We start from the raw sequence: 27,984 nt of genomic DNA on the forward strand, positions 1-27,984 counted from the left end.
TGAACTAAATATAGATTTTTATGAACGCTTGATGGCGCTCTTGTGTGACGCGTCATTGTTTACAAAGAAACTCGCACGTAGCAGATTATGGAAACATCCAACCCTTTGAGAGACCAAAATTTCGAGAAGAATCAACAAATTGATGTCGTTAAATGAAACAGACAAAATATCTTAGGTCTGCAGATCGTTTTGATCATTGTAAAAATATCAGTCAAGAGCAGGCGTCTTCAACAGGTCAGCACGTGTACACGAAAACAGAACCAACCATATATCATTGCAAATTTATTAATGTTGTTATGAATAAATAAATTTTCAAAAGAAGTCTTGATTATTTCATTAAAATGTTTTATTTTTATATGTATCTATCTCTTTAACATCAAATAAGACGAACTAAAAGCTGACTTGATCTCGTATTTGGAAAATTCATTTGATAATTTGGAGGCATGACATCTGACATTTGCGCGCCTTGTGACGTAAAGTTCAAAGGTCAGGACGCAGAATAGGAAGTGTTTCGGTCGTCTGTCATGCCATGCTTGTTTACAAACATTCTAAACGCTGCAATTTCTTTGAGGATCTGTGATTATTTTTAGTAAGATTTTTTTTTATTAGATATGTATTTGAAACGCAAGAGATTACGCTTTTGAATAAAATCTATGCAAAGTTCCAAGAGTAGGAATTTCCTCACTGACATGTGCCAGCTGTGTGCGATTTATCAGTTGATAATCGTTTACAACATAGCCTATATATTTGATAGTTACAATCAATAAGCTTATAAAACTTCAATTATTGGTGTGTTTAGCTGATTAAGATTTCGATTTGTAGATTAAAGACAGAAAATGTTCAACGCAGTAAAAGAATATTTAGAAAAAGGGGCAGAGAAGTGGGATGCAGACACTGAAAGATTTTTAAGACAGAAATTAGAAAATGCATGCGTTGTAAGTATAATTTATCATGAATTTAAGTTATAGCATATATTTTATGAAGAGGCCCGCATCAAGTGATTATTCAATATTTATAATATGATATATATGGGTACTTTTAGGAATAATTTAAGTTATTTTCATATCTTGTGTATAATTACAGTTCTGTACTACCGGTATGATATTACATATAGTATATAGTTATACCCCCCCCCCCCCTTTTGTATCGATATTCGTACATGTACTTTGATTTTTTAATTTATGTAGCAGTCTAAAAGATTTGGAAAGGATGCAGAAGAGCTTCGAAGTTTGCAAGAAATGCTGTATGTACTCTACACAACTCTTTCAAACAGTGATATGGCCAAAAGGGTCAAGAAAGTTGGATTTGACAGAATGATAAGTATCTCTTACAATTACATTCATTAAAAGGGAATCCTTTTTAAATAAATGAGATTTCCAAGTTTGGCATTAAAGTTGTATTTGTTTTAACTTATATTGCGAGTCCAAGAGAAAAAGAAAGAGAAATTCCAGATTTTATATAGAAGTTTCATTATGAATTCAGCAATACTCGGAGCTATTCATGCATCGAATAAAAACATAATGTTTTTATTGTTTTCTTATACATTGGAAAGTGTTTTGATGAAGCTCTTTCAAAAGAACACCAGGAGAGCAAAGAATGGGAAGTGATAGAGGAACAGCTCTTGGATGTTGTCAATGTATGTTTATTATCTTCTTAAAAAGCAATAAAATGGCAAGTTGCTTTCAAGCCAATGGAAACACTCCACTTCTCATCTCTTTTCACATTTGAAAGAGTAGATTGTCACCCTTGGCTAGGGAAATTTCTCTCTTCCATAATAAAAAATATTAATGATACATGAAATGTGTATAAAAACAGAATGAATTATTGAAGTTACATATAGCATTTAGCTGATCTGGTTTGCTAGATACAGTATTTTAATAAGAAGTTGCATTGTAGGCCATTGCAGAGGGCTTGACAGATGGTATGAATTGAAATGGTTCAAATTTAGCAATAAGTTGTTTTCTTGAAATTGAAAAATTTCATGGAGTACATGCAAAGTCATGCATAATTTTTGTTGAAGTTTGTTCGATTTTTAATTTGCAATGTAATTTTGTAACAAAATTAGACATAGCTAGGTCTAGATATGAATTTTCGTTTCAACTGAATAACAAAGTTTCATTTTATTGCTACTGACACTTTTTAATGAACTATCTTTATCTTTAATTTGTCACTGTAATTGAATATTTTCCATTTGCATGTTACATGTATTATCATCTGTGTGCAATTTAAAAATAGTTTCAAACAAATTTAAACTACCGGTAGCTTAAATGTTATAAAAATTAAAAATTACACAATGTACATCCTTATTATACATGTATTTCATTTCAATTCAGACAAAGACAGTTTTTTGTTGGAATTTTGTCCAAAGTGTTTAGACCTGGTTTTGAAAAGACAGACAAATTATCTTCATGGCATAGAGGTTTGTGTTCATGCAATAAATAGTTTTAAAAACTAAAGGTTAATTGTTGAATTTTATTGTTACAATGAACAATTTGTTGTGTCTCATGATTAACAATTGTTTGTGACTTTTAGGTTCTTAAAGGATGCAACATGATTCTTGAAAACTGCACATTGACTACAAAAGAAAAGATATTACAGAGGACTGATAATGCTAACAAATTGTAAGGTTTAACAACATACCATAGCTATTATTTCTTAGTTCTAACTATCAACATATATATACTCTTTTTCAATTGATATACATGTATTGGTACATATTTTTTTAGGAAAGCCATTGCAGCAAAATTAGAGACACTAGGAGGTAAAGAATTCAATTATTTATGTCACAGAGCTTTGTACTTAAATGTTGGTTTGTATTTGCTGTGTTTAAGTTCATGCATAATTAAAAAAAAATGCATGTAAAATTGAATTCCTGGAAAATCTTTTGCAGATTATGAGTGTCAAGTTGGAATACTGGAGTGCTTGTTCAGAATTATTCCAAGGAAGCAAAGAAGAGAATATGCCACACATTTTTTTCATCGCCAAACCATTCTTGACAGGTTCATGCTTATAAAAGATGCTCAGTTTGAAACAGTAAGTGATGCACGTGATTCTCAATAATTTGTTTTCTGTGATAAGGGAGACAACTTTTTACATTTTCAAACAGTCACTTTTACAATTGTTTTTCAGGACTGCAGAATCTTTTTGAATGAATACAATGCTTCCATACCCAACCAACTGTGAGTAGGAAGAAATATGAATTGTTAATCTCTTTTTTATTGCAATTGTACGACTAAAGTAAGACTTAACTGCTGTATAATGTATATTGTTATATTAAGTAATCAGATGTTTTCCTTGTACTTGCAGTGTTTATTCCATCCCTTGTACTCGTGCTGTATTAGGCAACAAAGAGGTAATTATAAAAGTGATTGATTTTATTTTGCTTTCACCATCAGATGGATATAGAAATTTTATTCTTTTTTTCTTTTAGCTGGTCAAGCCTAATGATGAAGAATATGAACAGTTTTGGGTAGATTTTAACACAGGAACAAAGAGAATCACATTGTTTTGTGAACAAAGCAGTAATTCAGAGGTATGTGCAATTGTTTTGCGAATTGGAGCATATTCATGGATATTAAGTACAGCATGCATGTACATGTATGTGAATAAATGTGTACATTTTGTTTGTTTAACTATTACTGTACAGTACCATTTATTTATTGATATATTGTACACTTGATAGCTATTTTATTTGAAAGGATTTTTTCTTTTTTCAGAATGATTGTGACTTCTGGGAAACAATTTCTATAAGAAATGAAGATGTTGCAGAAATCAAGCTGCAAAGTATGAAAAATATTCAATTTTTATGTAATAGATTTATGTTATAGATATTTTAAGATACATGTACCAAAATACCAGATTCAGGAATAACTGTAGATTAAAAAAAATGAAGTAAATTAAAACTTAAAGAATTGACAATAATATTTTCTAACTTCAGAGACAAAGATAACCACAAACCTTGAAATAGTGTTTGAAAAACCAATAAGAATTTTGTTTCCAAGTCAAGCATCAGTAGATGGACAGCACATGCAAATCCACTTTGCATCTGATACTGACATTGAGCTTGTGGTTGAGCAGACTCTTCCAGATTGTTGTAATGTCATTCAGGTGAGAATTTCTCCCCACATTTTTATTATTTAACAACTGGATATAAAAAAAAAAAGATATTTTAATTGCTGTCTGGTATTTTCATTAATTTGTCATGTTTGATGACATCACTTATATTAAATACGGTACATGTATTAGCATTTGTCTGCTGTAGTAACAAAAAAGTTTGACATTCTTGGAATAGATTTATATGATAGTATAATATCATTTAGCCAAAAATCACATAACAAATGTAAACAGGTAATTATTCTGTGAAAGGGTTATCAAGACCTCAGCATGACTATTCTTGGCATCCTATTTAACGTTTGAAATATTGATTAGATATAAAATGTGTATATATTTGAAACAATCACAGAGTTCACAAAAAGTTTCTACAGTGGAGTTTCCTGTAAAAATTCAAAGAGATTTCTCTCAGGTAAGCCTATACCTCTCATTAACTGCATTCCAAGTATGATGTGCATCATTTTTATTTTCTAATGTCTGTCAACAAGTATGCAGTGATTATAATTCTTTGAGCAATTTCTTTTGTCTTTCTTACCGGTATTTATCAAAATGTATAAATGAGGAAATTGGTAATCAATATCTACATGTAGAGGTTGATAGCAAATCTCCTGAATATTTCTTGCATGTAAAACTTGGTTTACTGTTTAGGTAAAATGCACATTTAGATACATGTACAATGCAGATAAAAGAAAAGTTGTTCTTACGTTACCCCATAAAGCTTTAAATATAGTTCCTTGCATCTGCCTTCACCGCACTTCATTTTAAATCATCATAGGAAGTAACAATACCAAAACCTACAGAGAAAAACACACACAAAGCTTCCAGTCCCTGTACACCAATGCATCTTGTACAAGACAACTGGAGGAGGGAAAGAAAAGATAGTGGACCATTGCGCACAGATACTCTACAGGAGGAACAGAAAAAGAGACCAGTCAAACAGGCAGCAGTTAGAGTGAGCAGCAAGAAAGGATATAGTTCATCTGTATCATCAAAGGCATCTCATACAGCATCTCCACTAAAGATATCATCAGAAACTTTCTATTCAAATGTTCAAAGCAAAAGAGAACATAAAGGTGTGACATTTTATATGTTTAATGCTTCTAACAATTTTCATGTTTGGAGAATAATTTTACATGTATCTGTCTACACGCAACTTCAAACTTATCTTTGCCAAAAAAATTTTAACTTAAAAAAGTGAATGGTTAAGGTTAGAAGTTGATGCTAGGTCAATGTTTTCATGGGAAACACCATAGTGACTCAAGAAAACATCTTGTTGTAATGATTTTGTCTAATTTTGTATGGTGTTTCTTGTTGTAAATTGGTTTGTTGATTCTTAATACAGTGCAATGCAATTTAATTAAAGTGACCACCCCAAAGATACCAGCTGTTGGTAAAAAGAAGAAAGTTAAAACACCTGTTGTAACTGTTACCCCACCAGTCAAAAAGTTTAAAACCAATGTTGAAGCTGGGAAAAGAGGGAGCACAAAAACTCTGAATGACAGGGAAAAGAAAACTGAAATGAAACAACAGAGACTTCAGAGTACATGTGAGTATCTTGTATAGAATGCATGTCTAAAGTATCTTAAGTAAGGGTAAATGACAATATTTATAATGAAATAATTTCTGACTGGGTGGAGTAAAGAACATTAATAATTACATTTAATCTGATGCTGGAAAATTAAAAGAAACAGAATCTTGTTTTATCAAATGAAATGCTATAATTTTATTTGCTCACATGCTTTCCTGCAATAAACAATTTTTTCACTAAGGTGTTTTAGGATATTTTTACAATTTCTATTAATAGGATTGATTTTATGTTATTTTAGCCACAAATTCATCTAAAGAAAAGAAGGTAACAATTGGTAAATCAACATCCACAAATGTCCCTGAAAACAAAAATGATATGTCTGATTTAGACATTGATGAAGAGTTACTTCTCAGTGAAATGGATGATGCTGTTGAGGATCTGCAAATTCTTGACAAAAAAGAGCAAGACTGGGAGAAAACTGACAGATCACAAACTGAAAACAGCAAAAATATGAAAAATATTAAATATACTGAGACAGGTCAATCAAAATTGAAGCATTCTAGTGAACAAGAAAAGGACACTGCTTTGGATATCATTGGGAGCAAATATTCAAATGCCGATGATCATATTTCTTCTAAAAAGGAGAATGTTTTACAAAAGGACATTTTTAAAAATCCTCCCAAAAAATTGTGCAACACTGGTAGAGAATGTGACAAAATTGAAACAACAGTTTCCCCAGTGAATGACTGTAAAAGAGGAGTAAAACAAATTGCTAAAAGTGATGCAGGAGTTGAAGAAAATATGATTCAACCAACTGAAGTAGATTCTGTAGATTCTGATGCTGATGATTGTCTAATGACCAATGTTTGTATGTATACAGAGTCAGATATAGACAGTACCAGAGATAGTAATAGTCAACAAGAGACTGAAAACCAGCAATGTGCTGTAGGGAAAAGAAGTAGGAAATGTGTGCAACAAAATGTGCCAAATAACTCTGGTATCAATGAAAGTGAGGAAAAAGACAAAAAACTGCAGGGGACAAAAAGAAGGCCTACCAAAACCTCCATTAAGAAGCAGGTATCTCCTGTTGTAGAGTTACAAAGACTAGAAACAATAGAGAGAAACCCAGTAAACAGTACAGTACCCACTAAAGAGGAGGAGCCAATGGATAAAAAGTCTGTTCAACCCAGCAAGAAGCGTGGTCGACCAAAAGGTTCCAAGAAAAAAGAAGCAAAAGCACCCCCTGCATCAAGTAAAACACAGAAAAGCACAACTGGGAAAGGTGTCTATGCTTTAACAGATAAAACCAAGCAGTGTTCAGACAATCTTCCCATGACAGATACTGCTGTGTTTGAATGGAAAGATGAAGATGAGGAAGAAAGTAATTCTAAAGTTATTCAGACAATTTCAAAATCTGCTCCACTTGTGGATGTAGTAGATTCTGACCAAGAAAATGAAATAGATGTTATTCAAGAGAGCCAAGAGAATGCCAAATATACAAATGATTGTGCAAGTAATAAAAGTCTGGCCACAGATCTTAGTTTTAAAGAAAGCCCTTGGTATAAGTGCATGCCTCAACATTCCAAATACAACACTAAATGGTTTAAGACGTATGGCAAAGTGAGGGGTAGTCAGAAAGTACAAACTGCAAGTAATAAAGATGTAGATTTTTGTGGCGATAGCCCAGCAGTCAAGAAATACTCTCAGCAAGTCACAAAGACACTGTCAGTGCAGATGACATATTCGTCACAGTGTGTGTCCTCTCCAGGTGGAGATGCTGGTAATGATCCTTACATTTTCGACGACAATTGTTCAGAATACAGCAATAACTTGATGATGAACTCAAAGAAAACCAAGCCAAAACAAATCAATCAGAAATCTGTGAAGAGAGGAAAGGGAAGGGGTAGGAAGAAGACAGATTCCCCAGATTATGTGTACAAAGACGTGCATACTGGTAGACAGAATAAGTCAAACAAAGTTTATGGTGAGAGACAAAAAGCATCCAAGAAGGAAGACAGCCTGAACAGCTATGATGTTATAAAGCAGAGCAGGATCAGTAAATATAACCACACTGATGAGGAAAATATAGTTTCATTATATCAGATGGAAAATACCTGCCAAATGGAAAGACAACAATCTAAACCAAAGCCGAAGAATTCTGGTGCAAATAAAACTAGTCAAAGGCGCAGTAACAGACAAAAAGAATCTGATGAGGATGACTATGCCATCTCCTGTATTCCAAGTCCTGAAGAAGCATTTGATGAAGGTTCTTTGTCAGGTTCTCCCTTGGAATCCCAGAATGTCCCTGGGAGTTGTATGGATAATTGGAAACAAACAAAAGGTTACTCATTTATGGAAGGAAAAAGTGAAGTACAGGTATGTGACTTTTGATGAATTAGAAATTTTAAGCAATTGGTGGATGTAAATCAGTTTATCATTATTCAATGAACATCAATGACAATGGAAATGTACAATTGCTATCCTTAAATTTAATGAATTGCTTTGTTAAATGGAAGTATTATCAAAGATGCAGGGTATTGCCAGTTCACCCTACTTTTTTAGATGCTCAAACTATGCTCAAACTATTTTTAAAGTTTATAACACTTTCATACAATGACATAAACAACAAATCTAAATGTTTGCCTTTCAATCAGTGCTCATGGGATTTGGATTTATCTCTTGTAGCAGTATGCAATTTGATGCCTTGCAGTCTTGTTTGTTGAAAGTAATAGTGGCCTTTTTATTTATCTTAGAAATATGCTGTTGATACAGGAGAAATGCCTAGTCCTTCTGAAAGTCCAGTCCCAAGGAAAAAGCAGAAAAGAAGGTATCGGTAGATCATGTAATCTACAAATGTATATTTACAAATACCTGTAGCACTTATTTTGAGTCTTTGATTCACAGTTTTTGGTTTCTTTAGTAATAGGTCAAAGATGATACAGAATTTAGAAAACAGTCCAGCCAACACTGCCCAGCCTACAACCCCCGAGTCTATTTTATCAAAATTCAGACAGAGTTGTCAGGTACAGTAACTTAGAATTACAAGTAATGAAGTTATGGCATAGTTAAAAGTTGCATAGATAATGGTGTAATGTTTGTTTTGTAGAAATTAGTCGAAGAATCATGTTGTTCAGAGGAAAATGTAGCCTCAAGGTATACTATGAGCAATTGGAATTAAACAGATGCACTTCTTATCAATTAAATAACCATATTAGAATGTAAAACATTACAAAGTACATGTTCTACTTATACTGTAACATTCTAGCCTTTGTAATACATGTATAGATGAATATGATTGAACCAAATCTTTCCACAGACTGCAGACTCCCCTTCTAGCTGTAAGTCCCTATGTTGGGCGAACTGAAAAAGATGAGGTACTGAATTTGGAAAGATTCTACATGTATTCATTATTTGCATCTGAATTCATATTGATCAGAAACATGTAGTAATGAACCAGTTAGGTCCATTGTAAAGAAAAAAATTGGAGTATGTATTCAATTAAACTGAAAAATCTTGCATATCAAAATTCAAAATCTGGAATATATCATGGATATACCAAATTGACTAAAGTCTAAATAGTTTTATTTTAATTTCCATTACTGGAATCCTCTGATAATTCAAAACCTCAAAACTTTTTTTCAACTGGTATCCCCAGTGAGACTAAAAGTGAATTTGAATGTTATGGAGATGGCTTAATTAAATTCCCATGAATTACCATATAGACAGAATATGTGAACCTTTGCATGAATCAGTGCTTTACTGACTCCCCCTCCCCCTTCAGCATGGTATTTCATCTGAATTTATAATCATAAGGGGCATTCTGATTTTCTGCTCTCTACTTTGTGTGCTTTTGCAGGTAGAGAATGAGATTGATTGCTCCCAAAGATCAGAGAAAAGCCAAAGCCAAGGTAAATTTTGAGTTGTTACATCATTAGACAGAGCATTATGCTGTTCACTGCTGATGAAATAATCATGTATACATCATGGACACTTTATATTTACTGGTATTTCTTTTTTCTCTTTTAGAATCCATTGAAAGTGAACCAAGATGTTTAAAAAGGAAGCACAAAATATCCTTATCTCAAATTTCAGCAGATTTCGGTTTATAAGTTGTTGTAGAAATTATTCAAAAGTGGATGCAATACTTTGTGCTTAATTTGCAAAACCAAATACTGATAGGAGAAAAGTATTTCTTCTGTTCTTATCTCAATATTTTATCCAACAAAATGACACAATACTGGTGTTCAATTTTGTATGTATCTTAATAAATAAATAGAGGAAAACATGGTAAAAAAAAGAAAGAGTACAAAGAAATCTCCTTAACAGTTTTAAGCAAAAGAAAACAGTTGTCTGGCTGAGGAGGATATAGTTGTGGATAAAGGCTTGCAGATGAATTGGTTGCAGAGGATCCAGGCAGCACACAGATACAAAACAAGTAAACAGAAATTAATTTTAATTTTCCACAATGTGAATTAATTTATTATTGCATATACAATTAAGAAAATAATTTTGATTGTTGTATAAATATGCTTTAATTGATAATTGTAGGTGATGATGACAAGGAAAATATGTCTATATCCATTAGTACAGCTTCATCCCAGGAAGTAGAAAGTGTTGTATCAGAAAAGATCAGTTCCTTTGGAGTTGAAATACAAAACCACATGCAGGCAAACTATCTTTTGAAATTTGACGGCTGGTGCTTGAATGATTTCAAATTCTTAGATCAAAGTTTCAGTATACTGGGGTTCAAGTGTGCATGTTGTTACCATATATCAAATCTTATGTTTATATAAGTACCTGTAGATAGTTTTAACATTTAAAAATGTCAGTAGACTCAAAGAAAACTTAAGATTAACTGCTATAAAATACTGTGGAATCATTAGAATTTTTAGTGATTCAATTTTCGTGGAATTCTTGGGTACCTTTTATCCAGGAATTAGCATCCTCTTCGAATTAATAAACTAGGATTATAAAGTCATTTCTTCTTTTGTAGGTAAAAGATAATACACGAAATTACATCCCCACGAACCTGTAAAATTTAAGCAATCCATGAAAATTGGCCCCCATGAATTTTAATGATTCCTCAGTATACATGTATATAGTTGTATATGTTACATTTAGTGTCTAAAATATTTGATTAAAATAGTTTTAGCAAGTTAGCATAGATTTAACTTCGGCATATTTTATTAAATGTGTCTGTTTAGGTAAACTGTTGCACAAGAGATGTCCTTGATATAATGAAAGCTGCTTGTCGTTAAAATGTAAATACATGTAGAACACACAGCCATTTACAGTACTGGAAGGTTTAATGAGGTTGCCTTTATATGTGTTCTTCATAGCATGTGCTTGTGATCCTAAACCTTTTTTTTTTTTAAATGATAGCACTTTTTATGTTTTCAACTGAATTTTTGTTTTTCTTCATGGTAGGCAAAGAAAAAACAACTTGACTGCATGACAAAGGATGTTCTTAGATCTCTCATGAAAATATGCTCAAAGTCAAGCAGAGAAACGAGGGAACAGAGGTAATGTGTTTACTTTTTATCCATCAAGTAAAATGTTTATTACATGTAATTAAAAATCATTCCATATACATGTATGCAAAGTTTTTTTTGAAATTTACATTTTAGAACTAAGTATATTGAAAAATTTCAACACATTGTGTTAGAAGAGCTGAAGGCAATAGAAAAGGATGTGTCAAGTTTGAAGAAAACAGAGGATGAATGCATGGTATTTCCTTGTTAAGTTTACTTGAGCTGAAGGTCAAGTTAGCTTTATTGATTAAAAATTGTCCGACTGGTTGTTGTTTTCGTTGGCATCATTGTTGTCGTTGTTGTTTGCGAACTCTTTACTAGTTCTTCTTTCTCTCAAGAACCACTGAATAAATTTGCAAATTTATGTTAAATTTGCATAAAGCATCCTTGGGAGAAAGAAAAAAAAGCTTGTTCAAAATTTGTTCAAACTTCCAAATAGAGATGAATAAGAATAATATTTAAATGAAACTGTGAAAATGAAGTGAATTTCTCCTCCACTGGTCTTAATGTCGGTCGCGGGTTTAAAATTTTGTGCCCTCTGCGCAGGATATTGCACATTACTGTCATAAAAAGCAAATGCAAGGTAAAATGTTCAAATATACAAGTTATCATGTGACATTTTTATTGATAAAAAATATGTTTGATTTTGTTTGAAACATTCTCCCCTGTGACTCCTTAAATATTCAAATTGGCCATTATTAGAAATATTACTGAAACAGTTTTTCAATAAAAAAAACTTGGAACCTAGATTTTGTGAAAGACCAAACACTTTTAAATTCTGTCTGCCCTCCATCAACATTTGTACTTTTTTTTCTCTAATTTGTACATGTACCTCTGACCTTGACCTTATATCTGCATTTATATATATGTACCGTCACATTGTCGGTTTGAGTGAAAATGAATTGATATGAAAGGATCCTCCTAAATCACTAATATGATTTTTTGAAAATTAATTGTTGTTAAGGTACTTCACTACACAAAGACTTATACTTTTTAAGAAACTATGTCACAAGATGGCGATTTAAATGTTTTGTTAAACTGTGTGTATCAATCGATTCAGATGTATATCGTCATAGCTCAGTGGTTAAAGTATCAGGCTTGTGAACCGCAGGTCATGAGTTCGAATCCACCTGGGGCTTTTGTTTATGTTAACTGAATGAAATTTTTGAAAATATCATTTTTAGTTCACCTGAGTAAACTTAGGTGACCTATTGCTATCCGATTTTGTCTGTCGTCGTGCGACTTGCGTCGTGCGTTAACAATTTTACATTTTTAACATCTTAATTGTTACCATTTTTGGTGTGAGGCATCTTTTTGATAAGAGGAATCTAAATTGTGAAATTCATGGCTCTACCACCCCCGGGGCGCCACATGTGGGGCCAAATATGCAAAAAAAAAGCCAAATTTTCAAAAATCTTCTTCTCTACTCCCACACATGTGAGGAAAAAACTGGTTGCATGGTTATGATGTCCATGAAGCCCTCTACATAAATGTGAAATTCATGGCCCCTGGGTCAGGGCTTCTGGATCTAGGGTGGGGCCAATATGGCCATATAGTAAAAATGTATTAAATCTTAGAAAATCTTTTTCTCTACTACCATGTATACTTGTTAAAAACTAAATGCATTATTATGATGTCTATGAAGCCCTCTACTTAAATTGTGAAATTCATGACCCCTGGTTGAGGGTTCAGGCTTTAGGGTGGGGCCAATATGGCCATATAGTAAAAATATTAAATCTTAGAAAATCTTCTTCTCTACTCCCATATATATTTGTTAAAAACTAAATGCATGGTTATGATGACCATGAGGCCCTCTACCAAAATTGTGAAATTCATGACCCCTGGGTCAGGGGTTCAGGCTCTATGGTATGGCAATTATGGCCATATAGTAAAAAATGTATTAAATCTTAGAAAATTTTCTTCTCTACTCCCATATATATTTGTTAAAAACTAAATGAATGATTATGATGTCCATGAGGCCCTCTACTAAAATTGTGAAATTCATGACCCCTGCTTCAGGGGTTCAGGCTCTAGGGTGGGGCCAATATGGCCATATAGTAAAATTGAATTAAATCTTAGAAAATCTTCTTCTCTACTTCCATATATATTTGTTAAAAACTAAATGCCTGGTTATGATGTCCATGAAGCCCTCTACCAAAATTGTGAAATTCATGACCCCTTTGTTAGGGGTTCAGACTCTAGGGTGGGGCCAATATGGCCATATAGTAAAAATGAATTAAATCTTAAAACATCTTCTTCTATACTCCCACACATGTGGGCAAAAAATGAATACATAGTTATGATGTCCACTTATTCTTTTACCTAAATTGTGAAATTCACTGCCCTGGGTCAGGGGTTCAGGACATGGGGGGGGGGGGGGGGCATTTAGTGTTAATGCATATAATGTTTAAAAATTTTCTTCTCTATTCTCACACATCTGTATAAGAAACTGACTTATAATTATGTTTACCAGGAAGTCCTCTACTGAAATTTTAGTTTTCATGTCCCCTGGAGTATGGGTTTTGACTATAGGGCAGGGCCAAAATGGATGTATAGGTGTTAATGCAAATAATGTTAAAAAATTATCCTCTTTACTCCCACATGCCTGAAAGGAAAACTGAATTCACGATTTTGTAGACCAGATCTTTAAGTTTTTCGCCAAAATTATAGGTTTTACAGTTCTTTTTGAAAGATTTCATGCAGGAAGGTGGTCGTCATTACAAATTTACAATTTTTCAACTCCAGAATGAAACCTAATTAATAAAATGCATATATGAGACTCCTCGACAAATTTGTGTATGGGTTATATGCTACTCAGGTGACCGTTAAGGCCAATTGGCCTCTTGTTTATCTAAAATTGCACATTTTTTCGCCCATTTGACATAGATACTTCTTATCCATCATGCTTTCCATCATAATTAAGTAATTTTCTGCTGATTTGAGAAACTATTTCAAGGTGTATAGTGAGGCACCTTAATAAGGACATAATGTGAAGATTTTACGTTTGCATGAATGCAAACATTGTCTTTGTTCAGTGTTGTATAAAATAATAGGTTTATATATGATGTTCACCATGCAATATTTTTCAGCTTTATTTTGAGAAAAAACTGCAAGAGATCCAAAGACATACCTGTTCCCAAGAAAAGAGGTAAATGTATCCGAAAACCAATTGTATTATTTTGTTGAAAAGATGACACTTGTGCAAGATAAATATTAAATCTTCTTACTGCAATATTTTTTACAGTATCCATAATTTGATGGCAGCAAAAGAAGTATTTATGGAAGAAATGCATCATTGTGAAAAATATACAGATAAATCACAGGTAACCTTGTGTTTAACTATATAAAATTGATAAGGAGTTCAAATTCAGTTGATTTAAGGTGGCTCACTATACCTTGTGAAATATTTCTTCAAATCAGCAGAAACAACTTCATTATGATAGCATGATGTATGGGATGTAAATAAAGCAAATTGGCCAAAAAAGAGCAATTTTGGACACACAAATGTTTCTAAAATTTAGTACAGTAAATATGAACAAAAGTCTCAAGTAGATATTTGAACTTAGAATCTGCAGTTCACGAACTAGATACTTTAACTACATGTAATAAGCTACAATGATATTTAATCAAATGAATGAATAAAGTGATTTAAAAAAATCTAAAATTAAAGCACTCGTTATTTAAAATGTTTGTACAGTGTATGTCTGTTTTGATGTACACTTTTGATGTACAAGTTTCCTAATTTGCAGTTGAAAGCACAATATTCCATCAAGAAAGAGCTTGAAGCAATGAAGACCAGATTAGTATCGAAAAATGTAAGGAAATATTTACCAGAAAAACTGTCAGCTCCTATGGTGATAGTACGAGATAAATTATTTACTCAGGTCATATAATACGTACATGCATCCTTTTTCACATTAACCTGGGTTTTTCATGTTCTCTAATTTTATGTTTATTTATCTTTAGCAACAGGATGAGTTAGAAAACATAAAGAGATGTCTGCAGCAATCCTTCTCTGTCGGATGATAATGATCACAAAAGAGACAGACAAAATCTATTTGCGTTTTATTTATACTCAATAACAACACATTATGCAAGTATCTTGCATGAGAATCAATATGTTTTAAAATCACAATCATAGCAAATTGTATATCACAAGATAAGGTCAGTCGTGTTTCCAGCAAACAATTATGCAACTGAAAACTCTTAAGACTATGTGGTAATGGAAGAGACGCAAAAAGGCCAAATTAAAATGTCTTAAAACTGTTTCTGATATCAAAGTTCATGGAAAAGGGGCATAGCTATAATGTTTACAATAATGTACATTCATTCACTAGTTGCAATTTAATTCCTGAAAGCTTTGTGCTGCCACAAACAACATTCCAGCACATTCATATATGTAAACATTGATGTTTGTAAACATCGATTATAACGTTAAGAGTATGTATTTTTTACACTGAATATACAGTTAAGAGTAGGTATTTATGTATGCGTATTTTATGAAACATGGAGAAAAAACAAATCTACATATAAATTATCTGTTGACTGATATTTTTTATTGTTATTTATACATGTCTTTTGTTTTTGTTTGTAGTGAATAAATTATACATAAAGTTTGATTCTGTATGTTTAATATGAAAATGAAAACTTCATTCAGTGAATTGTATGTTCCTAAGTACTGGCTGTTGATGATGTTCCCCTTGCCCCACTCTCTGGTCGCCAAGGCTTTGCCTTTACTCTGTAGAATTTGGTTCCAACTGGTACCTTGAATCTATTCTGTGGCTGAAATTTCATGCATATTGTTTAAAGTAATGACTTAATTTGTTGGAATTAAATTAAAATTTTCCAGTGTAAGTATATTGGTACATGTTTGTTCTTCATAATTTTATAGCTTAATTTTATAACCAAAGATGTGTAGAATATAAATCACGGGATTTTATATCTGATCATGTTTTCTGTCCCTTTGTGGACGCCTTAATCTTTCTCACAAACTATAGAGACACAAGTCACAAATACTTTTTGTTTGGTTACAATGAAGTTCGTAGGTGTTAAAAGTTAAGGACAAAAGTCAATTGCAACAACTCTAGATCTGAACAAATTATATCTTGGTTCAAAGTGAGAATAAATGGTTAGTTAATATTGCATGTACATGTACTTCGAACTTGTTTGTTTTCTGACATCATGAAATCCAATGGCTTGCCAACTGTCATATTTATCTTATCCAACAACTTGTCCAGTTTGACAAAAAACTCCCTTTCCAAGGTATGTCATTTACTGTGCAGTTATGCTCTTACAAATTGTAAATGTAACCATGAGGTTATTTGTAATCAATACCATGCCTATCCCTCCACTGGAAACCAAGCACTTAAATATTTAGTATGAATTTAACCCACCTTTTTAGCTTGGCAGTACTCTTTCTCTGTGATTTCAGCTAGAACCCATGACTTTTTGGTTTCACCGGGATCTGTAAACAGTTTGAATTTAGTAGCACAAGCTTGGCTAATGCAAAACAAAGCATACCTTTATGTGAACTAAGCAATGTAACATCCTATGCTTTCTACTATTACTAGTACTTACTGGGCTTTAGACCAAGTGTGTCTTGACAGTCGGTATGAAGGAAGTGAAGGGTACTTCCTATAGTGAACACAACATACTGGTCATGTCTGTCATCCAAACAAAATAGGGCCAGGTCCCCTACATTACAACTGAAAGGAAAAGCCGAAAGAAAAATCCAACATGGTATCAACACCGTGATAGGGCATCTCTTTCAAATGGTATATGTAGTATCACTGAACATGAAACATTTTTGTATCATTTCTTTTTTAACAAATGATAATTCATAAGATTCTGTACATTTGGTTATGGAAGTATTTATTGTACCAGTAACTTAATATGCAGAAACAGAGGAGCATTTATATAAAATTGATGATTGACCATGAGTTATTGTTCAGTCTAATCATTTTGTGTGACTGACCTTGTAATGGATACTTTATCTTCAGCAATGTGCCTAGTACTAGTGGTCATGGATATTTCCATCTAAAAATAATCATCATCAGTTTCTTAAAAAATGAATCAAAATGAAGCAGCTTTGATTATTATACAGAATTAAAACTTGTTTACTACGAACACAGATATAGCAAAATCTCAGATATAGCAACAATTTTTTGAGTCTCCTTTGAAATTCTTAGCAAATCCTTGTAAAGTTTTACAGTTGTAACAAGGTCATTTATTACGAATTTACGGATAAAGCGAACTGAGGTGAAAAATAATGAAATTTACCCGTACAACTTTTATAACATATTGTTTTAAGTTGTTAAAAATTAGCAATACTTATTGACATAATTACAAGATATAGCAAAGTAAATCCAATGGGTCGTATGAATTTGCTATAACCAAGTTTTACTGAACTGTGTTCTTAGTGTTTATTTTTTAAAGATGTATCAAATTCGATATTGAGATTGATAAGTTTTTGAGTGTTTTTTTATAAGACTGAAGTTGATCAGAAATAAATACCATTTTCTGCTGAAGTTCAGCAATCTTTTCAGATTTACTCTTTAACTCCTGCAAAATAATGAATAGATTCATTACGTAAATAATTGATGCTGTTTATGGGCATTTGATTTAATCTCAATACATGTAACCTTTTTGGGAGAAAAAACATTAATTAACCAATAAGAATTTCTTATACTTACATCTTCTAAACTTGCAATGCGGGATGAGTCCTCAATTTGACTACAAACATAATGGTAACAGATGAAAATCATGATCAAGTTGTTAACAAAAAAAATACAACATTATTTTCAGACTGATTACAAGCAAACCAAAGAAAAATCAAAGAAGATAAGCTACACTATTTGTAGGCAAAATGGAAAAATATCAATTATAATTAAAAAAGAACTGAGGAAAAAAAGTATCCCTAATGGTATTGTGTCCAGTCACACAGAGAACTTGGACAAATTTTATCAGACTTTGGATTTTCTCTGAAGCTTTGCTGGAAGGACCGCTGGATTCGGGACACTCTGAATATTCCTACAGTTGATTCTTACCTGACCTCCATAACAGAGGGCACAGAGATGGTGGACATGGCCTGAAGCTGAGACTGGTACTGGGACAGCTGCTGTCTGGTCAGGGCCAGGTCATCCTCCAACTGTCGCCTAGCCGCACTGACACACAGAAATCAGGTTTAAAGCTAAGCACCATGGACAAACAATTTTATTTTTTTTTATTTTAATCAAATTTGTTACATCCGATAGGTTTATAATTGAAATTATGATTGGAGAATGAAAACTGACTTCATAGTAAGAGTGATTTTGCTAAATGTGTGTTCATTGTAACCATTTTTTAACTGTATCAATTACCGAATGATAATGTACAAATTAATTTTGAATTATATTCTTTTTTACATGCTATTCCTCAGGTAACATGCAAGTTTTATTATTATAATATATATAAATGTATATTAATACAATATGCTGTATATACAGAATGAAAAGAATCAAATATTGCAAGACATTCCCTTACTTGTATTCCCTTTCTTTGTCTGAGAGATGTGACATTGCTCTTGTTTTAATGTCTTCTAGTTTGCTTTTCTCTTCATTTAACTTCAGAATGGTTTCTACAAGTTAGAGGATTCATATCAACACAATTCATTTTCAAAAAAATTTCCTGCAACAAATATATATAATTCAACCTACAGAAATGTTCACACAGTAAAATAAAGAGACCTTGGTCAGTAGACAACTGTTCCAGCAAGTCTTTTTCCTTAGCTCTCAGATCCTCAATAACTTTATCTTTATCTTGAGAAAGTTTTGTCACAGCTTCATTGAAAGCAACCTGAAATTTGAATAAACTTTGAAGTAATCAAGGTAACAATTGGTTAACATTATGCACTAATATTCTGAAAGATAGTACATGTGCATGGAGGCACATTTGTTAACCTGTTTTTCAGCTTGTAGACTGTTATGGATGGCAGTCAGAGAGTCAGACTTTTCTTTTTCAAGTTTGCTGATCATTTCAGAAATCTCTTTTTCATGCTTCCGTTTTAATTCAATCAAAGCCTGTTGAGAAACAGTTAATTTGCTCATTAATTTCAGCTCCATGTAGTTAAAACTACAAGCATATCTTTACACACCAACAAAGTACAACATTAAAACACTTTTATTTAGTTGCTAATTTGCATACCTTGTCTTTTTCTGCTGTCAGTCTCACTTCTATACAAGCCATCTGGTTCCTGTGTTCTTCTTTACTGATCGCCACATCACTTTCACCAGATCTCATCTGAATTTCTCCTGAATCAACCGTTCCTTCCTTCTCCACATCTTCTTTGTTGGTAACATCAAAAGAAGCTTGATCCTCTTGCTGCTGGTTCATTTTGTCTGTCTGAGTCTCCATATCTGAACCTTCAACTTGTGTCCTCAAGGGCAAGCTTGTTTGTATCTCTTGAGAGCTCTGCTGTTTGGGTTCTGTCTGTGTTTCAATGTTCATACCTTCTGAACTCATTGACAAGCTAGTCTGCATTGCCTGCTGAACAATCTCTGGGAACTCTGTCTGAGTGTTGCTTTCTGTCCCATCCTGCATGGATAAGTTGGTCTGAGCCCCCTGTTGAACCACTGCTGCTAAGTCTGTCTGTGTGTCGACCTCTGTGCCCTCACTCATAGAGAGGCTGGTCTGAGCCTCTTGTTGAGCCACAGGTGTAATGTCTGTCTGGGTTTTCGTCTCTACTCCCTGCCACTGGTCTGTTTGCATTTCCGACTGACTTGTGTTGGTCTTGTCTGTTTGGGCTCCTTGAGGTATACTCTCTGTGCAGGGTGTTTGCGAGTCCTTATGATCATACATCCTGTCAGTGTATGAATTAAGTTGTAACTGAAGTTCATCAATCTGTTTTTTCATATCTTTTTCCATGTTCAGTTTATCCTCTTTAACTGTCTGTTCACTTCGTGCCTTGAATTCCTCCAAAGCTTTCTGGTAATCTCCATCTAGGGTCTCCTTTAATATCTCGTATGATTTTTCAAACTCTGCATTCAACTGGTGTGACAGAGTTTCAAGCTCATCATCTTTTTCCTTGGTCAGGGATTCCTTTTGTTCTTTCATCAGGTTTTCTAATTTATCACTGTGGCACTGTTGCATAGACTCCATTTCTTCTTTGTGTTTAGCTTCAAGTCCCTCTCTGCAAGCTTCAAGTTCTTTTTTCAGTTTTCCTTCATGCTCATCCTGCAATATCTTCATTATGTCTGTTTTCTCTTGTTGAAATTGAGCAAATAGTTTCTCTTCCTCCTTACTTTTTTCGCTAGAGAAGCCTGAAATTTTCTCTTTTAGTTTGGCTTCAACTGCCTCTTGCTCGGATATCTTGTTCTCCAATTCTAAAATCTGCTCCTGAAATTCGGACCGTAATTTATCAAGTTCAACTTCAAGCTCAAGTGAATTTTCTTTTTTAATTTCTTCAATTGTATTTTGATGTTCCTCTTGTTGTTTTTGAAATTCTCTATTAAAGTTTTCTTTCTCCTTTTCAAGTTTACTCTCCGAATTGACCCACTTTTGTTTCAAACTTTCAATTTCCTTATTCATGCTCTCAATCAAAGACTCATTTTCAGAGAGCTTCTGTTGGAGCACCTTCTCTTTTTCATTACACTGAGCAATTAATTTCTCCTTCTCTACACATCTTTCCTGTTCTTCCTCCAATGATCTTTTAAATTTGTCTAAATTCTTGTCAAATGAAGCCAAACAACGTTTCACTGTCACAGTTAATGAGTCTTGTGTATTTGCCATCTCAGATGACATGACGGTTTTACTTTCTTTGACACAAGTCAGCAACTCCATTAAATCTGATTTCAGTCTGGCTGCTTCCTGTGAAATGTTCACTAATTTTCCAAGCTTGCCTTTAGACTCCTCCAGTTCATGAGTCAATGTCTGAACTTTGGCCTTTAGTACTGTCACTTCCTCTGGCTTCTCCTCAGGAATCAAAGGTTCTGGTTTTTGTTTTTCTCCTTTACTTGGTGGGGAGTCAGCAATGGAAGAAGGCATGGAGTCTTCTATGTAAAAATCTGCTGTAGTGAATTCTTGAGAGGTCTCCATGTCTTGGTCAGTTTGTCTCCTGACTCGCCTTTTCCCTGATGAAGCACTCTCTGAGGTTTTTTCATGTCCTGAGAGTTCACTCTCTGTGGATTTTAATTGTTCTCCTGAAGAAGTAGAAGCCCCAAAAGACTCGCTAGTACCTTCTACACCACACACAGATTTTTTGGCACTTACGTCCGTCTCACATTTTATTGCACTTTCCCCTGGATAAGTTTTGTGAAAATTAACAACATTTGAAGCACTTGGCATTTTGTCCTTGCTGCAAATTTTCATTTGTTTTGTTAATTCTTCTGAAAGACTTTTCGGCATTAAAAGTTCGGGTTTGTCAGCACAAGTTTCCTTCTGGATTTGAAGCAGAAGATTTGGATCCATCTCACTGCTTGCAACTTGCTGCTCCAATGAAAGACTTTCTTCTGTGGTTAGAAAGGTTTCCTCATCACAGTTGTTGATTATCTCAATGTCAGAGGTGGCCATGCCATGAGCAGGGCCCCCTTTCACAGTAGTGTCATCAAACTTAAACATTGATCGCTCAAAGAAAACATCCTTCATTAAGAAAGACACGTCCAGTGGAACCCTACAAATCCAAACATCATGTTAAAGGTCTTATTTTGGAATCATATACTGGTACATGTACTAAAAATTTACAATGATAGATGACATAAAACTATGGTATTTAACAAATGTATACTCACTGGAGATCTTGGGCAAGTTCCGGGACCTCATTTCTCAGCATTGTAACATCATCTGGTGTAATTGGGGGCAAGTGTTGATCAAATGCTTTGGGTTCCTCAGTCTGAAAAATTGTTAAAGTACAATACTGTAAATATTGTTCCTGGTAAGGTGAAAAGGGCAATATATTTAATTAAGACATAAAACACCATTCAATCAGTTAAAACCTTGGGTGATAAATATTAATTTGTATCATCATGCATGAATTGATTTGCACAACTGTCTTACAGCAAATGATGAGGGTGAATCTTCCAGTCCATTGAACAGTGACTGAAGGAAATGGTTGCCTGAAACAGAGCAAAATACCAATGTAAACTATCTTTGCTTTTGAAATACCAGCTAGGTAACAAAATCATTTTCTGGAATTTTGTTTACGTAATTTTATTACATTTACACAAAAGGTTAATGTAAAAGGAAAGTGTCAAGTTTTTAATAGTACAAGAGAGTGGCCTTACCAACTTCTTTGTGGAACATTTCTCTCCTCTTCAATTCATCTTCATGAACATTCTGTGATTCAACAGCTAAATGGTTTGCCCACTGTAATTACAAATAAAACATATTACTTTATGTACTTCTATAATTTCAATAACTGGTCTATTTGTACATGCACAATTGATCGTGGCCATATATAGACTATATTGGTCTCGTTTAGAAGAAGAGCTCTATATAAAAATAGAGGAAAATACCCAAAAGGAAAAAGATTAAATGTATGGATTTTTTCTTTTCTAAATACATTGTAATTGTTTATAGCTCAACAAATCATATCTTGAAATTTTAAGTAGATCTGGTGATTAATTTGTTGACTTTCCAGCCTCCTTAAAAAAATAATTTTGAACGATTCATAGCAAAAACTTTACCAGTTCACGCACCAACTTTATCAGTTCATGCACTGTACACAAACAGTCAATGCAAATTACAAAAGTGTAATATTGTAGTTTTTCCTAAATAAAAAAAATTGTACTGAAGCAATGTAGTAACCTTTAAGAACTGGGTGGAGAACTTTCTTCGGCGCACCACCTCCACCACCAGTTTAGCGTACACTTGTGGTGCCTCATGGATCTGTTTCAGAATGTCTAGCCTCTTTTTCAGTCGTTTCAAGTTTTCATGGTATATCATCAACTTTCCATCAACATCACAGATTCTTTTCTCTACCAACATCACCCATCTATCAAAACAGAGAGGTTGAAAAATATTAAAGATATCAGTAGATTTTTACACATTAAATGACCTATTACGTTTTGTTTTTTTTTTTGTTTTTTTTACAAAAAAGTGCATAAAAACAATCCATAAATCATTGCTGTCATTATAATTACCACTGTACATGCATTTTTAATCCCTGTATAACCTTAAAAAGTTATGTTGCAATATGATATTTCAAGAAGTCCCAACTACATAGATTCAGACATAAAAGCTGCAACCATAACTATCATGGCAGATATTACACATACCGGATCATTCAACCTCAAAAGGAAGCAGACCGAATGTCTGAGACATCAAACAAAATCACAGTACCTGAGTCTGGTGTGGAGATTGACAGACAACTCCTCTTTGGCCATCTTACACTTCTTCTTGGTTTCCTGGAGTTTTTTGTGGTTGTTAACCATGACAACCAGCTGTTTCTTGTGGCTGTTACAAAGGTCAGGGAGGATGGAGGTGTCCCTCAGGGTACTGACCCGCGTCTGGTTCTGATATAATGCCTGTAAACGCGAAGACAGTGTAAATACTATAACTTTATTCTATTAATATTCTTCTCCAAAAAAGTCTGAAAAAATAAACGAGGCCAGCAAGTATAAAAGTAGTCCCTGGACGGAACTCGTTTTCTTTACCTGTGCCAAATCACTCTGCTCCTGTACAATCTTTCTGGCTCCATTCAAAATCTGGTCCAGTCCATACAGCCTGTCCTCAATGCCCTTGACCTCTTTCATGCTGGGGTTGTCCACCTGTTTAAAGGTGTCAGTCACCTCCAACATCAGGTTGTCCAGTACATGCTGGTCAAGCTGCTCCGTGGCCTTCAAACACTGCTGGACCATGTCATGTAAACTGTGTTTGGGGTCCTGGTAAAATGGTAATTGGTTGGAGAATGTGGACTTACTAATTTACAGACTATAATAGTTATTCTTTATTAAAGATTCATTTATTCAAGATTGACGATTTTTATTCGTATGTTGGAAAACAATCGGTAAATGATTAAATGAGAGAGAGACAGAGACAGAGAGAGAGACAGAGAGATAGAGAGCACAATCAACCAAACAAAAACACCTTTTAAAGAAGTAAAGAAGTTGCATACCTGTGAGCTAATCCATTCAAACAAGTTCTTATCTGACATGGAGGCCTCTTCCATTGAGTGCAGAAGACATGGTAAAACTGGTATCTTTGATAGGAGATCAAGTGAAGATGCCACACTGACACGAAAAACAAAATATACCAATTAATGTGCTAATATCAGATTTTTCTCACTAAGAACTAAACTTTGCCTGACATAAGTAATTTTATACATGATTGAAAATGAAGATATGGATGTAGATATTATAACTTACCAGGAAAGTGTTGTTAAGTAATCCTCGCGACACGTCAGGTAACCTGTGTAGGCCTCGGAAAAAATCTCTGATCTGTGTTTGAGGGCACTGTCAATCAGAAATAGAGACAATTCCTTGAAATTTGTTCAAACATTTGTTAAGCATTAGAAACCATAATCAAAGATAAACACGTAATCTAATCATGAACTGTAATGTTGTTATCCTAGTATATTTATCTCTCCATTTCAAAATCATCATATGATTTTATCTACAAGAATTTTTTTTCCTTTTAATAATTTTGATTATGACTCTTATCTTGTAAGTGTGGCCAAAAAACATGTTTTTGAAAATACAAGATTGAGGATGTCACATCAAACAAATCATTTAAATATTGTCATCATTACATCGCGGTACATGTATAAAACCAATCTAATTTCAACCATCCCTATTTTTCATCTGTTTTCATAAAAATGCAAGCCTGGAAAGATTTCAAATTAATCTGTATTTAAACAGACTACAAGCTGTGTCTTTAAGTAGGTCTCCTTAGCACTGAGGACTGACCTTGTGATGTCCTCTAGGTTAGCCACCACGGCCGCCCAGCCCTGCTGCTGGAGGTGTTGGTCATGGACTAACTTCTCACACGCCTCCACCTCCTCCTTGTCCACATCATGAATTTGCTGTTATGGATGACAGTCAATCAGTACATTCATTTATTAAAACAAAAAATTTTATACTGTAGATTTCTTATTATACACGAGTACTAAATTCCACGATTCAGCTGTTTTCCATCAAATCGCGAACACCAAATATCTATCATAGTTTCATATAGTTTACAGATGTCCAAAAAATAAAAGCAAGATTTTGAAATTCGCGAAGTATGCTTCTTGTGATTTTACGCGGATATTAATTCTCTGTGTTTAATTAGGAATCTACAGTAATTTGCACTAATAAGCAATTCAGTATTTTTCTAATTGCCAGAGAGCGTACATTTAAAATTACATGCACATGTAGTTTATACAGTTACATGTAGAAAATCGTGTTTCCATTATGAGGCTTTTTCAACAAAAATTTATGGTTTCTTTTAACAAAAACTCTCACAAGACTTACTATAGCAAGCTGAGATCTGGCCACAACTGTACCAAAGGTTGGAGGTAGAAGAAGTGACCCTTCAACTTGACTAGGAATATCCACATCTGGATTATATCAAACAAACAACAATGTCAATGCCAGATATCTATCAAATATGCTCTATGCCTTCTCTGGATTTCTCCATACTTACCAGAACCATAGTGTACACTGGGTGATGGTGGAGTAGCTGCCTCGATTGCCATTTTGCTGAACAGATAAATTGGGTTTGTGTCCTGTAAATAAAATTTTCCTAGTGTACATCATCATTTACAATTGTAATATATCAGATCATAATTGAAATTTTCTCCTTCAAATGTAACCAAACCATTGTTGAAACTTTCTTCTACCTTCTGTCAAGTCAGATAGTTACATGATTATAGAACAACTCACAGTGCCTGCGTGGTATTTGTGGACCTGTGTGTTGGGGTCAAGGCTCTCTCCACCACTGATCAGCAGCACCTGTTTGTCCTCTGTTATATGGCAAGCTTGACATATCACCCTCTGTAACTCTGCCACACTGAAAGTTAGCAAACTGACTTTATACTAAACTTAAAGATGAAGACAATCAATAGATCTTTTGTGTTTATTTCTTTTATTGTATAATAAAGGTATTAATACTTGAGACTTTTCTCAATTCTAAATTCAACAGTGATAAACTGGTATAAATATACTTTAACATATAAATTGTCAGGAAGATTGTCATTGTCAGGAACATTAATAGATTCTTCTGTGGCAAAAGTATACACTCATGACAAGGAAGTTCTCACATAATTCCTAGAAATATTTTCTCATAAAGTTACCACATGTACATTAACACCCAAATATTAAATCAGTTTCATTTAATCATAAAATATCTTTTTTTAAATGGGCACAAAGCTGTATAGAATGTGGAAACAAAATATGATTTTTACCTTCCAGCTAACAGACCCATGTCAAAGGTCATCATGGTCCCTGTGTCAACATGGAAGACAAACAACATCTTGGACACTGTCTGAAATCACATATAAACATTTAAAATAAGTATTTGGAACTATTTCTATCCTGTATGATGAATTGATACTCTGTCATAGAAAAAATTCCCTGAAACAGGAAGATTCCAGTAGAATTAGTATTAGTATAACTACACAACTACTGGGCTACTTATAACATGTGTGTAGTAGTTGGGACTATATATGGAGCAGGACCATGGATGTCGGCCTGGGTAGCTCAATGGTAGAGCTCCTTGTAGAGCTCCTGACTAGAGTTGTAGGGATCCAGAGTTATATTTACCAGTCCAGGCAATATATATTTTTGGTATATGTTCATTAATCCTTTCCTACTCAACATGTGTAAAACATAGCAAAGAACAAATCATGTAAATATTGGTAGTATATCTACGTGTATCACTGTGTTTTGTTTTCCTATGTATAATGGCTAAAAATACTTTTGAACTTTGTTGGATTATTTTTGGGGGGGGGGGGGGGTATGGGGTTACTAAATACAACCAAAAAATTTTAATAAATAAACTTAATGGATGTTACGTAATGGAAATTCAAAAATCTTTTATCTAAGTTCCATTTTGTTCATCAATATCTCAAAACTCATCAAAATAAAAGAAATCTGGCCCCAGGTGATAAGACCTTGAAAGCCTTGATATTGCATCAGTAATTGCAATAACACTAATACAAACAACTGATTGAAGGGTATACACATTTATACATTATATTCATTATGTGTATTGTCCATTATATAGTAGACTAAATGGAATATCAATTACATTACAAAAATATTTCAATTAACTTTCTTAATTATTTAATTATTATCTATTTTATTATTCTTTGTTGTTTAGATAGTACAACATAATACAATATATATTAATTACTTCTTTTACAGCACTCTCTTTAATTAAAGGGTACCAGTATGAATATTGTATATATGTTATCAAATATGGAATTCTTTCCAACTATTGGACAATCAGTCAAAACAAAAGAAAAACTTGTCTTATAACCAGCTGTTTTTGTTACGTAATACTAATACACTCGAGGAGTCTGACACTTAATGTATAACAGATACTTTCTTGTATAAAACTTAGACATTAATTGAAGTTTAGTGAAATATTCCGTTGTTACCTTCTGATGTACTCGATTACCTTGGTCTGTTGTGTTTACAAATTCAGTCTTCTGATCGACCAGATGACGACAGCATAAAAACAAGTAATTTTCGCTCAAACGGGTGTCCCTTGCTTAACTACAAACATGCTAGTGATATTTCACCATTTTCATATCGAATACATCGCGACTCTATGCATTCATTTCTAATTTCAATTAGTAATATATATTTTTACTCAACAAAAATATTTGGGAAGACATTTTCCATGTTTACAATTCAACGC

The 27,984-nt window shown here is 33.5% G+C and overlaps 2 protein-coding genes across 3 annotated transcripts; one reads left to right on the forward strand and one right to left on the reverse strand.

Annotated features, from left to right (window-relative positions):
• The first annotated feature begins 57 nt into the window (after window positions 1-57).
• LOC128165792 (synaptonemal complex protein 2-like) lies at window positions 58-15,788 on the forward strand. 2 transcript variants are annotated; one of them, XM_052830625.1, is made up of 32 exons: window positions 58-234; window positions 823-935; window positions 1,188-1,316; window positions 1,544-1,636; window positions 1,897-1,921; window positions 2,334-2,419; window positions 2,533-2,621; window positions 2,727-2,761; window positions 2,891-3,033; window positions 3,130-3,179; window positions 3,307-3,352; window positions 3,431-3,532; window positions 3,717-3,783; window positions 3,938-4,107; window positions 4,463-4,522; window positions 4,886-5,183; window positions 5,474-5,656; window positions 5,937-8,014; window positions 8,392-8,465; window positions 8,559-8,661; window positions 8,745-8,791; window positions 8,955-9,012; window positions 9,495-9,546; window positions 9,665-9,706; window positions 9,969-10,073; window positions 10,187-10,305; window positions 11,066-11,160; window positions 11,266-11,365; window positions 14,259-14,317; window positions 14,414-14,492; window positions 14,919-14,984; window positions 15,136-15,788. In XM_052830625.1, exons 2-32 carry the CDS (start codon window positions 837-839, stop codon window positions 15,193-15,195), a joined length of 4,812 nt encoding a protein of 1,603 aa, XP_052686585.1. In that variant the 5' UTR covers window positions 58-234; window positions 823-836; the 3' UTR covers window positions 15,196-15,788. The 2 variants fall into 2 exon arrangements, with proteins under 2 accessions (XP_052686585.1, XP_052686584.1); XM_052830624.1 differs by lacking the exons at window positions 58-234; window positions 823-935; window positions 1,188-1,316; window positions 1,897-1,921 and having other exon boundaries at window positions 1,509-1,636.
• On the reverse strand, window positions 15,220-27,983 carry LOC128165791 (RB1-inducible coiled-coil protein 1-like). Its single transcript, XM_052830623.1, has 25 exons — window positions 27,742-27,983; window positions 26,525-26,604; window positions 26,004-26,130; window positions 25,765-25,846; window positions 25,593-25,678; window positions 25,047-25,162; window positions 24,507-24,593; window positions 24,257-24,371; window positions 23,796-24,023; window positions 23,482-23,666; window positions 22,948-23,134; window positions 22,425-22,506; window positions 22,198-22,256; window positions 21,933-22,033; window positions 19,351-21,814; window positions 19,107-19,226; window positions 18,894-19,002; window positions 18,691-18,784; window positions 18,216-18,332; window positions 17,862-17,901; window positions 17,683-17,730; window positions 17,144-17,205; window positions 16,747-16,874; window positions 16,563-16,633; window positions 15,220-15,951 (listed from the first exon to the last, which is right to left on the reverse strand). The coding sequence occupies exons 2-25, from the start codon at window positions 26,590-26,592 to the stop codon at window positions 15,841-15,843; spliced, it is 4,887 nt and encodes a 1,628-aa protein (XP_052686583.1). The 5' UTR covers window positions 26,593-26,604; window positions 27,742-27,983; the 3' UTR covers window positions 15,220-15,840.
• Window position 27,984: the final 1 nt, after the last annotated feature.

This window comes from Crassostrea angulata, chromosome 10 (genome assembly GCF_025612915.1).
Source record: "Crassostrea angulata isolate pt1a10 chromosome 10, ASM2561291v2, whole genome shotgun sequence".
NCBI classification, from domain to species: domain Eukaryota; kingdom Metazoa; phylum Mollusca; class Bivalvia; order Ostreida; family Ostreidae; genus Magallana; species Magallana angulata.

Coding starts and splice junctions, on each gene's coding strand:
- LOC128165792 (XM_052830625.1), top strand. CDS start 837: ATGTTCAACGCAGTAAAAGAATATTTAGAAAAAGGGGCAGAGAAGTGG. Junction 936..1,187: donor AATTAGAAAATGCATGCGTT/GTAAGTATAATT, acceptor TAATTTATGTAG/CAGTCTAAAAGATTTGGAAA. Junction 3,180..3,306: donor GCTTCCATACCCAACCAACT/GTGAGTAGGAAG, acceptor TTGTACTTGCAG/TGTTTATTCCATCCCTTGTA.
- LOC128165791 (XM_052830623.1), bottom strand. CDS start 26,592: ATGTTGTTTGTCTTCCATGTTGACACAGGGACCATGATGACCTTTGAC. Junction 24,024..24,256: donor TTGAATGGATTAGCTCACAG/GTATGCAACTTC, acceptor CCATTTTACCAG/GACCCCAAACACAGTTTACA. Junction 17,731..17,861: donor GCATTGCAAGTTTAGAAGAT/GTAAGTATAAGA, acceptor ATTATTTTGCAG/GAGTTAAAGAGTAAATCTGA.